Source organism: Gadus morhua, chromosome 11 (genome assembly GCF_902167405.1).
Source record: "Gadus morhua chromosome 11, gadMor3.0, whole genome shotgun sequence".
Taxonomy (NCBI): Eukaryota; Metazoa; Chordata; class Actinopteri; order Gadiformes; family Gadidae; genus Gadus; species Gadus morhua.
Genome location: NC_044058.1, coordinates 7,196,497 through 7,211,366, shown reverse-complemented (window position 1 = coordinate 7,211,366; position 14,870 = coordinate 7,196,497). Strand labels below are relative to the sequence as shown.

The 14,870-nt window shown below is 48.9% G+C and overlaps 2 protein-coding genes across 6 annotated transcripts in view; both read left to right on the top strand.

The window, feature by feature from the left end:
- The window catches only part of rprd2b (regulation of nuclear pre-mRNA domain containing 2b), a 38,432-nt gene extending 34,200 nt beyond the window's left edge, over positions 1-4,232 (top strand). For 2 of the 4 annotated variants that reach the window (XM_030370470.1, XM_030370469.1), the window contains exon 10: positions 85-4,232. In XM_030370470.1, coding sequence (XP_030226330.1) covers positions 85-2,171 — 2,087 coding nt within the window. In that variant the 3' untranslated portion in view covers positions 2,172-4,232. The remainder of the gene's footprint in view (positions 1-84) is intronic. The other 2 variants (XR_003978530.1, XR_003978529.1) reach the window with 2 other exon arrangements.
- A 1,246-nt stretch (positions 4,233-5,478) lies between these two features.
- On the top strand, positions 5,479-14,461 carry tars2 (threonyl-tRNA synthetase 2, mitochondrial). 2 transcript variants are annotated; one of them, XM_030370492.1, is made up of 18 exons: positions 5,799-6,080; positions 6,542-6,714; positions 6,802-6,916; positions 7,052-7,173; positions 7,544-7,652; positions 8,621-8,685; positions 8,800-8,878; positions 9,579-9,725; positions 10,516-10,614; positions 10,906-11,075; positions 11,222-11,384; positions 11,950-12,087; positions 12,417-12,494; positions 12,995-13,095; positions 13,519-13,620; positions 13,725-13,797; positions 13,948-14,062; positions 14,227-14,461. In XM_030370492.1, exons 1-18 carry the CDS (start codon positions 5,979-5,981, stop codon positions 14,367-14,369), a joined length of 2,094 nt encoding a protein of 697 aa, XP_030226352.1. In that variant the 5' UTR covers positions 5,799-5,978; the 3' UTR covers positions 14,370-14,461. The 2 variants fall into 2 exon arrangements, with proteins under 2 accessions (XP_030226353.1, XP_030226352.1); XM_030370493.1 differs by lacking the exon at positions 14,227-14,461 and having other exon boundaries at positions 5,479-6,080; positions 13,524-13,620; positions 13,948-14,015.
- The last annotated feature ends 409 nt before the right edge of the window (positions 14,462-14,870 follow it).

Here is a 14,870-nt window from a genome sequence, read left to right as displayed (position 1 = left end):
TATACCAGATTGAAAACAGTTGTAAGCAATACTAATTTCCTATTTGTCTCCTACATCCCCCACCCAATTTCTTTCTTTTCCCAGGGTTGTCTTCGCTGCTGCAAAATGTCACAAATTCCAACCGTACTTCCCCAGAATCCTCAGCCTCAAAGACCCCCGTCACGCCGACCACCCCTAAAAACAAGCCCTCCCCGGGCAACAGCCTCAAACGGGACACCCCGGGCTTAACCAGAGATTGGGAGAAAGGGACGGAGTTGTCCCCTCCTCCCCCACCGCCCCCTCCCTCTCGCCCCGCTGCTCCCTCCGTCGCTGCCCCCAGCCTAGAGTCCAAGATCAACAGCTTCCTGCAGGGCAACCCGGGCTTCAGTCTGGGGCTGGGCGACTCGAGTCCTCTAGGGGGCGACTGGGTGGAAGGCACCCCGGTGAGGGACGAGGCTGCGGGCACCCCCACTCAGGACGAGATCATGGACACGCCCGCGTCGGACTCCCTGGGCTCGTCCGCGGGTCACAACCTCTCCCCCACCGCCTACCGCAGTGACCCCTGGGACGCCGTCATCACCCCCACGTCCAACAGCAAAAACGAAGACTACCTGGCCTCCTCTTCCCGCTACGGCCCCGGGCGGAAGACCTCCAAACATAAGGAAGAGGAGGGCACGAGGAAGCAGGCCCCCTCCTCCTCCGCCCTGGTGGAGGCGCTGAAGATCAAGGAGGATGCACTGAGCACCCAGCTGAAGGCCCTGAGGAACGCCAGGCCCGTGCTCGATAGACGGCCCCCATCTGGCTCTCGCAAGGCCGGCCCCGACGACGGGGCCCGGGGAGGGAAAAGAGACGGCAAGGGGAAAGGACGCGAGGGCTTTTCCCCGGGGAGGGAGGGGAAGGATCGTCCCTTCCACCGCATCGAGACACTGGTGTCGCCCTGCACAGAGGCAGCGGCCGCCCCTGCTCTGGGTTACCCCAACGCAGCGCTCACAGGGGAGCGCATCCAGACCGTAGAAAGCATCCGCGTGATCGGCCGGGACTCGAGGCACGGGGGCGGGCCGCCTGGCCGGCAGGGGCCCGCCATGTGGTATGAAGAGGAGGAGTACATGGATGCCCAGCCCCCCTCTCCCCGTTCTGGACCCCCGGGACCTCCTACCTGCAATATGGGCCAGTCGGGCTCCGAGGACAGGGCGCCCCCGATGCCACCGCAACATCCGCATCCGCCACCGTCCCCTCACCACCTCCCACAGCACCATCATCCTCCTCTCCCCCACCCTCACCACCCTCCTCCCCAGAACCAGTTCCAAATAGCGTACCACGGGGAAAGCATGCAAGCACCATCCCACCCTCACCCTCACCCCCATCCTCACCCCCACCCTCACCCCCACCCCCACTCCCACCCCCACTCCCAACAGCCTCCTCTCGCTGCCTTCTTCGGTGGTCCTCCCCCACCAATCCCCCGACCCCCTCCCCCTCCCATCCCTCAGCGCCCGCCCCCTCCTCACAGCTTCTCCGGCATCCCCTCTGCGGTAATGGTGGGTGGAGTGCTAGTGCCTGTCGACCGGCCCCTGCCCCCCCCTCACCCTGGTCGCTCTGATGGGCCTGCGCGAGGCGGGACCGGTTTAGGACCTAGAGGGGGCAAAGGGGGAGCTCCACCTCCCCTGATGTCATCGCTACTCGGCGAGGCCCCCAAGATGCCCCGTCCTGGCACGGTTAAAGAGCATTTTGTACCCCGCCATGCACCCCCCCTGCACCGCCCCGGCACGCCTGGGGCTCCCCCGCCCTTACTGGGCAGGGTGAAGGAGCCGGCAGGCCGAACTCTCTCCCACTCCCGCTCTCCCACCCCGCCGTCCCCCAACACGCCGTCCCCTAGCTCAGAGTCTGCGCCTCCCCGCTCCTCTGCTCCCGGCAAGGGCCTTGCCCTGCTGAAGCCCCCCACTAGCCCGCCGCCACACCCCCGCAGCCAAGGCCCTAACAGCCGCGGCCCGCTCCCCCTGCTGCACTTGCACGGTGCTCGGCCCCCTATCCTCCCTCATCCCATTCCCCAGAGACCCATGCTGCGTGGCCGGGCCCCTGCTCCAAGCCTTCACAAAGACCACCCCGGGGGGTACCGCGGCGGCAAGCGCCCTGGCCCTCCCTATACAGGTCCCTTCCATGCACCCAAGAGACCGTTCCTACCCCCGCGCTACTGACGTGGTCGTCTGCGAGAAGCCGCGGCGCTAGTTGCATCCAACACGGCGTTGGTGTGTTTGTGTATAAAATCATACTGGTATGATCCCAGTTATCTTCACTATACGTATTACTCCTCACAGTTCTCATCTTTGGTGTAAATAGCTTGTTGATACAAACCAAGTAGCCAACTCAGTCAGCTTGTACGGTGCAGCGCAGTAGAGTCGTATCGCTGCTTATTAGTTCTCTAGTGCAGGGTGTTACCAGCTCCTTAACCTGCCTCCTCCTTCCCCCTTCAGCTACAGGAGATGTGCTTGTGGGCACCTGGGAGAAGGCTCACAAACAGTTGGAGTAGAAAGGAAACCACAGGTGGTTATTCTGTTTTTTAAGTGATTCTCCCTTTCGCCTTGTTTCCGTTTCCTTCCTCTTTCCTCTCCTTGAGAATGGGAGGGAGGTCTGGTCATGGTAGGGGGGACAGTTGGAGGCGTACTGATTGATGTACAGGATAATGATATACAAGTACTTCTAAAATATTTTTAATTTCATAGAGTCTGGTTGTTTCCTAAAAATAGTTATTTTTTCAGAGTAGTGAGATGTACAAAGACGGGCCGATTTTGACTCGTACTATTTCGATTTCCGTGGTTGACCCCCTAATGGCATCCATCTTTTTGTGTAAATAATGTTTCTCTTCCTGCGGAATCTTCCACAGCTGCATTATCTCCTGTGTGTACGCCAGAGCGTTTTAAATGACAAGTCATTTACTTTCAAGCTTTTCGTTCATTGGAGGCAATGATGGTCTTCCCTCCGTTCTGCTGTTAAAACAAGTGGAGGCCTTCAGTGAGCTTTAGTCCAAGAAGAACTTCACGACTGTCACACACACACACACAAACAGCTGTGTCTTCTCAAGACCACAAGGGGAGTGCCGATTACTTTGAAGTGTGTGTTGGTGTGCGGGTGCTTGTGTGTCGGTATGCATGTGTGTGCGTTTACTGTTAGAATGGTTGTCATTGCGGTGAGAGGGGTCAGTTTAAAGAACACTCCTGCCAGTTCTACATGTACTGACTGATAACAATAAAATCCAGAGTTTCAATTAAACTGGGGGGGAGGTACTTTATTTGGTCAGTGGATCTGTTTAATGCACGGTTTAAAGACATTTTAATTTTCAAAGTTTCGATGGTGATTTATTTTGTTTGTCTGATAATTAAGTTTTGATGATTTTTTATTCTATGTAATGAACCATGTCATAGAACTACAATTTATGAGAGGGCTTGTTTCTAAATGCTTCCTTTTTTTTTTTTTTTTTTCTTTTTATTACCCCAGTAAAGTACGCCCAGGTACACTTTCATCCTTCTTTGAAGCGAAAAAAATAAATTAGAATTACTAAAGGTCTAAGTTCATTGTTTGCTATCCCCTGACCTAAAGTAACCATCCTGAATATACACTGAGTATCCATTCACTGTGGTACACCAAGGTACTTTATTAATGTATCTTACATTGTTTCTTGGCGGTTCATTAGGTACCTGTATATACCTAATTAAATGGCATCTCTATAAATCATAATGCTGCTACACAGTATCACACACATAGACGCATACAAACACATCGTTTAAGTGGAATATAAATCAAGGAAAAAATAATGCTCGCATCAAAATGAAGCAGCAAACATTACGAGATGGGCCAATGCTGTCATTGTAAAATGTAAGGATAAAAGATGGAGGCAGTGTTTAGGATGTTTTTTGTTTTTTTTTCTTCCATTCTGTAACCTCTTCCGATTGTTAGAAGAGCGCAGTCGACCGCGTGATTTACCTTGATGTCTACATGAACGTGTACTCTTTCTTGTTCGTTTTTTTGCTCTTATTTTTGTTCCCGTTCACAGGAGGAGTAACCCAAGGAATCTCTGTAAATAACCATGCTGATGCGTGTATTTCTCTGCTTAAAACATTACCAGAGTTTGAAAATGCTTTTGATGTAAGAAAAGCTAATTGTGTGTGTGTGTTTTGGGGATGGTCCATGTTCTGAAGAGTTGAATTGCTGTTGCTATACCCTCATCAATGATGCTTTATCAATGGCTTATCAGAGTCCAATCCTTTCAGGTGTGGTTTCTTCTTTGGTTGTCCAGAACCAGCACACATTATGCAGTTGTAGAGGGAGTATGAACACCTTAAGGGCATTTTGATCTTCGCAGAATCCTTTCTCTACCTTGCAAGCTAGGTCATGCCTTTCATTGATATTTTAACACAACTACCATGATAACTCATTGTTCCTTTTTTTTAAATATTGCTTAAATTACAACACCACTTTAGTAACTTCAATGTTTTTTTTTTTTTTGCATGCTTCACATTTGCACAACACCTTTTGCAAATCTTTCTGCAGAAGACTGGTTTTAAATCTATTTACTGAAATATCTGTAGTACACTCGGTACTTGTTTGTTTGTCTGAGACATGGTTTATTTAATTAGGTAATCGGTTGGCTACAAATCGCCTAAAATGAAAGATTACTGTTGCACAAGGCAAAATATCACTCCACTGTCGAGCATAGTTCAAATTGTGTTTTGATTATTTCATTACCAAACTGCATGCAGGCCACCTTTCCATTAGCCTAACATTTTGACAATTAGTTTTATTTATGAAAAATTCTAATCGGCCTCTTTATCTGTGGGTGATTGGTAAAAAAATAAGAAATTCGTTTTTAGTACTAAATCCCATTGTGTTAATATGCACCTTTCAAAAATAATTGCAGCTGTTGCCTCCTTTAAACATTTAAGACACTTGATGAATCTAAAGTTAAATAGTCTTATCTTAAATAGACAGAATTTTTTTTTTCTGGAGGGCCTTGATATATTTGGTGTGATATTGGTCAGGAGTTGTAGGAATAAACTAAATGCTAGCATAATACCGGCAGACACAGGTATTATACTTCGTGGCTTAGTGTACCGTGTACGCCACTTACCAATAGGCCTCATCAGATGCCATGCTATGTTTTCTTAGGGTTATAGCGCCCCCTACTGGTTTCTCAGTTCAACTGCCCCATTTGTATCAAATGTAATCGTTTGATCAATTCCCGTATGTAGAGCATGTGTTGGCCTATAAAATCATCTAGCCATGCAAAAAATAAAGTACCATATATTATTTGGAGAGGCAGCAATTGAGCTTTCCTCATTATAGAACATTGTTGAATAATATGTACCCCGATGTATATGTCTACTAATTTGCGTCAGATCCCGTCATGTTTATTACATTGGAAGTAAATTGATGTTCTATGCTATTCGTGTAGTTGGCTCTCACTAAATCTAAAGCTATTGCTGCATATTGCATAGTAAGTTAAATTATTTTTGCGTGGGCAGAATTTATTATAGGCCTTGCATTGTTGCATCCGGTTGCGCAGCAAGCCTGACGAATAACGCATTTTAAGCTTTTTGGTTGCCCTTCGTAAAGATTTAGTAGATTTCCATCATATGATGCAGAAGTGATAGTTTTATAGCGGAACGAATGTTGTGTTAGTCCGTCTTTCATCTCTTCAAACTGCAAAGACTCGGCCTAACGTGCTTTTTAATCAATATTATATTTAACCTGAAAAGCCCCCAAAATTGTAGGTGAGAACGTCCGTCTGGCCCCGGGGCACGAGCATCTTCCAAGACCTCTGTGTTTGCTATTCGTTTACGCGCTTAGACATGCTCGTGAACGTGCACGCACTCAACGTTTTACTTGTGCGCGCGCTTCCTCTGTGGCCAATCAAGTTCATCGTGTGTGTCGCTCAATCTTCCGGTGTTATGGCCGCTTGCAGTAGAGGGGACCGTGGTGTAACATGTTACAGTAGAGACTACCGGTGAATGCTGTGTTTCAGAATGGGGGTGTCACTGCTCCTAAGTCGATCTCTGAGTCTTTGTCGGTCATCTTTACGCACATTTGGCCCGCATAGGCGCTACAACAAGGTGTGCAAGCATGCTCTGGCGGCGAGTGTTGTACAATAGCTAATGCTAGCAGTGGATGGTATCATGGATGTGTTGGGTACAGGGATGAGGCTTTACAAATAAAAGTTATTTACTGTAGCGCTTGCGATAAGTTATCAAAAAGCCAACTTTCAAATTTATTTCAATTTCTCGGCAAATTTTGCTTAGTTATTTGTGTTATGCTGTTTTTTGTTTTTATTATTGTTCATTTGTATTTGGGTTCAGAAAATGCAGGTGTGTGTGATTTCAGGGTGTATAATACATGTACATTTTAATATGCTTACACCTTACTACCGACCTACCTCCATAATTGATCCTTCCTTTCTTTTTCGGATTTGTCTGTAAAATATATGTCCAGTGTGTAGGTAGTGAGGTAACTTGAATTGTATTGACTCACACTTCTTTCCCACGCCCTGCCCCTTCTGTGCATTCTCCCTCTGCAGGCGTCCGATGCTCTGTCTGAGCGACTGCGGGTGTTTGAGTCCTTCAGGGATGTGTACAATAGGCGGAAAGAGGTGGCCTCAGACGGGCTCATCACTGTCAGTCTAGCTGATGGCAGGACCCTAGAAGGAAGAGCTGGGGTGACCACGCCCCTTTTAGTGTCTCAAAGGGCCCGGTAAGGTGTGAAAACAATGGTCTCGCCACAATTGTCTTTCTGGCGATTGTTTCTTCATCGTTTGTCATGTATGTGTTCCCCCTGTAGTGTGAAAGGACCTCTGGTGAGCAAGGTGAACGGTGTGCTGTGGGACCTTCTGCGCCCCCTAGAGGACGACTGTCAGCTGGAGCTTCTGGGATTTGACACCATAGAGGGCAAAAAGGCATCGTTATTAAACATTAATAATTTATTTTCTTAGTTGGATATTCTTGTTTCTCCAATCTCATGAAACGTCAATTCCTTTATTTTGTTTTTGTTAACTCCTTAACTTTTGTAAATGTTGCTTCTGTTTTGATAGACTGCATGGAGGACAGCAGTGTGTGTTCTGGGCGGGGTACTTGAGGGGGCATTTGGGGCGGAGCTTTGCAGAGAAGGAGTGTCTGACTCTGGGCTCTACTGCGATCACCTGCTGGACACAGGGTAAGGCTGTCTCTAGAAAATGTGTTAAAACCACCCTGCTGTGTTGGGGCTGTTGATTTGTTGAAACGACTCAATCTCTGCAGGTATTGATGCACAATATGGTATTTAGCAGGTGTTAATGCTTTTCGTTTTTTAAATTTCACTCAGTGAATGAGCACATTACTGGAATGTTTTTGTAATGCTGCTCTGAGACCACAAGAAGGTAGACAAAGGCTTTACTGGGGACTCGACCTCTGCTTGATCTCTTAACCCTCTACCCCCTCCACCCTCAAAGCGGTCCGTAACGTGTTTTTTTTCCATTCAGAGGACTCTTCTTGAGGTCCTTGACCTTTGACCTTGTTATTGTCTCCTAACTTGCCGGCTGCCTCAGAAGCCTATCTCTGAGGGATGTGGAAGAGAGGTGCAAGGAGGCGGCCCGCGGCAAGCTGCCCCTGTCCACGCTGCAGCTGAACACACGCGCCGTCGAGCAGCTCTTCAAGGTCAGAACTCAAGTGTGTGTGAATCGCGCTCTATTAGGAACAAATACCAAAAACATGCGCAAATCTGTGTTTGCCACCGTTTTCCTTCAGCCTTTCCTTGCAAGAAATTAAGTAATTTAGTAATGTTTTCCAGTCATAACATAATTTTAGGGCGCATAACACGTCGGTTCTTTGACGCTTCTTGTATTTCCACAACGAGACTGTAGTTGGGGTTATCTCAGCCATGGTTGAGAAGGAATTGGGGGAAAGGAACTTTGGCTTTGACTCCCTGAAGTACATGAACTGCGACATGCTGCCTGCCGCCGGTTGCCGCGAGGCACCACCGCCGCAAAGTACCACCGCCCGGCAGCGGGCAGCGCGCGGTTCAGTCTACTTCAGATTGATGTGGAAGTGGAAGAACCAGAGACGTCGGAGAACCTGACAAAGTCGTTTGTGATTCATAACATCGTCTGGAGGCGCACACAGCTTTTGGACGTGATAATATGTATTATAGATATCTATGTATTATATGATATCATTTAGATATATAGCTCCAGGACTGTAACGCAAGTGTTGTACACTTCCTTGTTATTTGGATAACCGTTCTGCTGTTGGTGTTATGGCGCATAACACGTCAGACTCTCGTCTCTGGTATTTCCACAATGAGACTCGTAGTGGGGGTTATCTTAGCCCATACCCCTGTTAATTCGTCACAATTAATTGTCAGTCGCTGTATGAACTGCTTCTCGGTGAATCCCCTTCCTTGCCAGCCTTGACAGGGATTTTGCCCCGGCACCATGCCTGTTGCAGCTTGTAAATGAGTGTAAATGAGGTTACACGTATTGTATACTTTTTGATAATTGCCATTGGCAGTGGGGTTGCGCACTGTCTAAGAATGCTTCCTGTCAAAGGTGTGCCTTTGCTACTGCTGAGCACTGTACTGATGAGTTGGTCCTTTGTGTGCTTTTGTTTGTGCTGCTTTTTAATAGGACAGCAAGCTGAGACTGCAGCTTATGGAGGAGCACATCGATGGGCAGACTCTGACTGTTTACAGGTTATCTCTCTCTGTCTTTCTGTCTGTCTGTGTTTCTCTTTATATATATATTTTTTTAATAGTATCTGTTGAACTCCACCTAACGGAGCTAAAAGGTCTTCTCCTTCCCTCCAGGTGTGGGGACAGCCTGGGCCTGTGTGATGGGCCTCTACTGCCCAACACGGGCGTCCTCAAGGTTTTCAAGATGCTCCAGGTGTGTTTCTACCGTGGTTAAAGTTCCAAACCATTCCATGAGCGATATATTTAGATGTAAGGGTCAAGTGTGCTTAACCCTAAATTCATGGGCTACTTGTGAACTTCAACATGCGGGCCGGTGGAATGTTCCACATGCAGCTGATGGAGCTGCTGAGTGGGAGGGTTACTGGGTCACCATAGCATGTTGGCTGGAAACGGCCACAGGATGTTTGTCAGAGGCCTGCTTCCTGTTGGAGGCTGTAGCAAACACCTTCGCTTGGGCTCGCTGCTGCGCTTAGTGAGGTAGTTCTTTCCCAGAAGAGAAAGTGGACGTTTCTGTATGTCTCCATCAACCTTCCCCTCCTCTTGTGTTTGTTAACTCTACCAAGGATGTTGTTACTTCCTTCACCCATCAAAGCATCCCCATGTAGTCTGTCTGGTTTACAACAAACGTGTTAAGAAAATGTTCCCTAGGAACTCCTCTAAGACTTTGGCCTTGTTTACAAAGTGTCATCATAAGCTACTATTAATTCTTGGAATACCAAATAGATCCAGTTAGAGATTAAGCTCAGGGATAACTGAACAAGATATGTCAATTTTGCGTCAATCTAAAAAAAGGTATTGTCCGTGCAACACCAGATGGAGTTACACGGTTTGCCTGAAGGAAAATATTGCATAACTAATCCAATTGTTTGTCTCTTCACGTCTTGCACATGCAGGTGTCCCCTGTAACGTTGGCCAATCAGACGCAGAGTTCCGGTGTGATGCGTCTCCTGGGCGTGGCGTTCCCCGGGGAGAAGGAGCGGGAGGCGTGGGAGCGGGAGCAGGAGGAGTCCCGCAAGAGAGACCACCGACGCATCGGTAAGGTAAGAGGAGGAGCCCCTAACCCTCTGGCGGATACTGGACTCAGGCCCACTCCCATTTCTACCCCTTACCCCTTCAAAACAAGGGGGAGGGGGAAGGGAAAGGGGTAGAAATGGGAGTGGGCCTCATTCACAGTTCATTAGAAGGGTGTGTATTCTGGTGATTTGGGTGTGATTCCCAGCTGAAAAGTTCTGGCTTTGATCCCCGCTGTATGTCGTCCCTACCTCGGTAGGGACATATCTAAAGGTGTTAAGTGAGTAAACACTGGTGACAGAGTAATAGGGGTTTACTTTAATCTGTTTGGTAAGTGAGTAAATACTAGTAATAAGGGTTTACCTTTATGTGTTGGGTAAGTGAGTAAATACTAGTAATAAGGGTTTGCTTTGATGTCTTTGGTAAGCGAGTAAATACTAGTAATAAGGGTTTGCTTTGATGTCTTTGGTAAGTGAGTAAATACTGGTAACAGAGTAATAGGGGTTTACTTTAATCTGTTTGGTAAGTGAGTAAATACTAGTAATAAGGGTTTACCTTTATGTGTTGGGTAAGTGAGTAATACTAGTAATAAGGGTTTACTTTGATGTCTTTGGTAAGTGAGTAAATACTAGTAATAAGGGTTTGCTTTGATGTCTTTGGTAAGCGAGTAAATACTAGTAATAAGGGTTTGCTTTGATGTCTTTGGTAAGTGAGTAAATACTGGTAACAGAGTAATAGGGGTTTACTTTAATGTGTTTGGTAAGTGAGTAAACACTGTTAACAGTGTAATTGGGGTCTACTTTAATGTGTTCTCTTCAGGACCAGGAGCTTTTCTTCTTTAATGATGTCAGTCCAGGCAGCTGTTTCTTCCTGCCCAAGGGAGCTCACATCTACAACACTCTGACCGACTTCATAAAGGTACACACACTACCCTATGTGTTTTCACTCCAGCATGTGGCATTGGGAATTTTCCCCAAAAGTAGGACGGAAGTTTGTGGTTTACACTAGTGTCCCGGGAGCAAAGCTGTCTCAGTAATTACAACATCACACACAAATATGTACAGTCTGCTTGCTTGTGCACCAGCACATGTAAACATGGCGTTTAGCCAGGTTATAGCGCCGCTTAACCTGGTCCTGTCCTAGGACTGTCTGACCTTTAGCCATCCCAACACCTTCCCTGACAACTGACCACTCTCCACACTTACCTAGAGCGAGTACCGTAAGCGGGGCTTCCACGAGGTCGTGACCCCCACCCTGTACAGCACTGCATTGTGGGAGCGCTCGGGCCACTGGGAGCACTACAGCGAGAACATGTTCACCGTGGTGTCGGAGGGCACGCAGACCTACGCCCTGAAGCCCATGAACTGCCCCGCACACTGGTGAATAAACGCACGCGTGCATTTTCTCTATGTATTATTTATTGTTTGCTTCTCATTTCTCTTCAGTTGTTATTCCCCCCCTAACTGCCTGTGGTATTAATGCGGTCCTTCTCTTCCCGTGGTGTCCTCTCTCCCCTTGCCTCCAGTCTGATGTTCGAGCAGCGTGTGCGCTCGTGGCGGGAGCTGCCCCTGCGCTGGGCCGACTTCGGCGCCCTGCACCGCAACGAGCTGTCCGGCGCCCTGGGGGGGCTCACCCGGGTCCGGCGGTTCTGCCAGGACGACGCCCACATCTTCTGCACACCTGAGCAGGTACAGTCTTACAGAAGTAAAAATACTTCCCAGATTCCCCTGTGTGTGTGTGTGTGTGTGTGTGTGTGTGTGTGTGTGTGTGTGTGTGTGTGTGTGTGTGTGTGTGTGTGTGTGTGTGTGTGTGTGTGTGTGTGTGTGTGTGTGTGTCTCTTAACTCAAACACACGCTGTTTAAAGAATACCTGCCCGCCGATCGAGTGGCCTAATGCCATAATGAGACTAAAATACAGAGCATAACCAGGACTTCCATCACTGCCATGTGTAATCCTGGGCCCAAGGCAGCTGGCTGGGGGGAGGGGGAGAGACTCATGACCCTCGATTGCGTTCCTCCAACCTCTCATTAGACTCCCATTGACTCAGCGTAAGCGCTCGCATGCCCCCCCTTGACATGCTTACCTCTGAAAGGACGTGACACAATTACTCAAGCCGTTCCCGGGCCCTGCAGGAAAGAGGACCGCACTGTGTGGAGTTGCATCTGCTCAAACCCCCTGCCTTGTGGTTTGGTACCTTCTCTGTTGTCGCTGGTCGCTAGGGGAAATGTTTACACCCGGGCTTCCTGTCCTCAGCTGGAGGGGGAGATCGTGGCGTGTTTGGAGTTTGTGCGGAGTGTGTACCGGGTGTTTGGGTTCTCCTTCCACTGCCTGCTGTCCACACGGCCCACGCCGTGCCTGGGGGAGCCGCAACTCTGGGACACTGCTGAGCAGGTACACGCACAAGCACGCACACACACACACACACATAGGGGATGACATCCTCAGGAATGTGGGGCTGTGGGAGGGAGGTGAACGTTGGTGTGTATGTATAGTAAACCGTGGGTCGCATCGGGGTAGAATTCCAGTTTACTAATGACACGCGACATTGGTGTGGAAGATGGATAGCTCTAGCCTTGTCCTCACTTGAGTTATGGCCTGCTGTTATGTCACGTATAGATGGATACTCCCTGGTATGGTAGGGAGCACTGAATTCCCAGCCAGGTATTGATCTATGCTTCTGTCCCACGCCTGTGTCTGTCTGTGTCCCTCTACCTGAGCAGCAGCTGCAGAGCAGTCTGCAGCAGTTTGGAGAGCGCTGGGAGCAGAACCCAGGAGACGGAGCCTTCTACGGACCAAAGGTCGGTCCCCTCGCCCCTGCTCCTGCTGATGCTCTGATTAGTCTTGAGCCGCGCTGAGCAGTGTTGTTGTTCTCTGGTGTAATGTGTGGTCGCTGGAGCATTCACGGAATGACCTCTGCACTTTGACCAATATTCAAACGGTTGCAGTCTGGAAACCATGCACTAAGTTGTTTCAAGGGTTCATACCCTAATCGTTTTCTTATCGACTGACACGGACAAACACAATTGACTTGTATTGAAGGACGCTTTATGGCCATTTCAGCCGAGGTCCTGGTCCCCACACCTCAGGGAGGCTCTGTGGTTCAGCACTGGGGGGGGGGCTGGACACGCATACCCTGCTCTAATTAAACACACCGACATTCTTCAACGCCATCTCGCCCGGCTCTGCTGGCGCTACGTCCTCCCGCTTCATTTCAATTTTGAAACGGTTGGACTAAGAAAACAGACTGATTTGTGTGTGCTTTCTTTGCCCATTTTTGACCCACCCAACCCTCCCTTAGATTGATATCCTGATCAAAGACGCCATTGGCCGACAGCACCAGTGTGCAACCATCCAACTGGACTTCCAGCTGCCAATCCGATTTGATCTTCAGTATGTCGGGTGAGTCCCTCAAACGTGTGTGTGTGTGTCAGTGTGTGAGTGAAGGGGAATACCCTTGATTTCCCTCCCATATCTTTTGTTAATCTGCATCGCCCGCACCCAAATGTGTTTGGTGGTGAGGAGACGCTGTGTGTTTTGTATTTATGTATATTCATGCATGTCTTTGGGCCCGTCTCCGTGCATGTTCTGTTTGAAGTGGAATAATTGCGCTGGGAACAGGCTAAATGCTGCTTGGCTCCAACTCGATTTGGGAAGAGATTAGTTCTCTCCTTGATATGATTCGTGACTCAACACCAGCCGAGTGTGTGTGTGTGTGTGTGTGTGTGTGTTCCCTGCACTCCCGTTGATCCGATCTCAGCAGAGCTCCAGCCCCGCTCTGTTCTCACCCACCTGCTGCTGCTGTTGTTGTTTTGGCTGGCCCAGGTCAGACGGACAGAGCCACAGGCCCGTGATGGTGCACCGAGCAGTGCTGGGCTCCCTGGAGAGAATGATCGCTATCCTGGCAGAGAACTTTGGAGGGAAATGGTGACAAGACTGCATTATAATTAAAGCTTTTGTCACGCCGCTGATCCTGGGACAGCTGTATTATTGTAACCCGTCTGCCTGTGTCTGCCTTCCCTCTCTCCCAGGCCGCTGTGGTTGTCTCCGGCGCAGGTCATGGTTATTCCCGTAGGGGGCGGTTGTGAGTCATATGCCCAGCAGGTCAGTCTTTGAATCATGTACAATGCACACAGTCTGAAGGGCTGTTTTTTATCCAGAATATGATGCTAGTGGATGAGCTGGTGCCAGCAGCCCGGACCTGTGTGCCACATTTGATTCTCACTTGGGGAACTACTTGTTTTTATTCTTAAGGTGGTTCAGCGATTCCATGAAGCTGGCTTCATGGCCGAGTTGAACGAAGAGCACGGAGCGACCTTAAACAAGAAAGTCCGCTCAGCCCAGTTGGCCCAGTACAACTACATATTTGGTAAGAAGATGGGCTCTTCATGTGGTGGAGGGAGGGCACGTGCTGCTGCAGTTGTGATTTACTAATATATTCAAACATCATTCAAGGCTAGTCCTGTACTAGGACTACATGTTGTACTTTAATAAGGAAACAATGTGTGTGTGTGTGTGTGTGTTCGTTCACAGTGGTGGGGGAGAAGGAGTGTGTGAGCGAGTCGGTCAGTGTGAGGACCCGAGCTGGGCAGCAGCTGGGCAGGAGGCCGACGGACGAGGTCCTCTCCGCGCTCACGCTGCTCCGAGACTCGCGCAGCAACCAGGAGGAGTTCTGACGCCGCTGGACGTCCCGCCTTCTTCCTCGCTGCGGTCCTCATCATGCTTCCCTTGCTAAATATTTGTAATAAATGTATATTTAATGATCTGACGTTTGGTCTTTACTATTATGTTGTTTCAATTGTCTTTTATCAATTCAGTTATGATTTGTAAACCCTTGAATCTATGATTGGGTCGTGTGCTTAAATCACAGAAGGCCCACCATATCTTTCCAAAACACTGGAGGGGAGGGGAGGGGAGGCTCCGGACCGGCTCTGACTAAAATAGGAGCAGAGCAGGGGTAACCGGGTGTGTTTCCTGGTGCGTGTTTAGTGGAAACAGTCATGTCCGGAAGGGGGTCAGAAAGGGACAGTTTTTTTCCATGTTTTTTAATTGAGAGCTGGCAGTGGAATGGATGTGTGTGTGTGTATGTGGGGGGGGGGGGGGGGGGGGGGGGGGGGGTCTACAGTGTGTGTGTGTGATGTAGTTGTGGCAGGGGGAATGCAATGCACAGAGGGCTG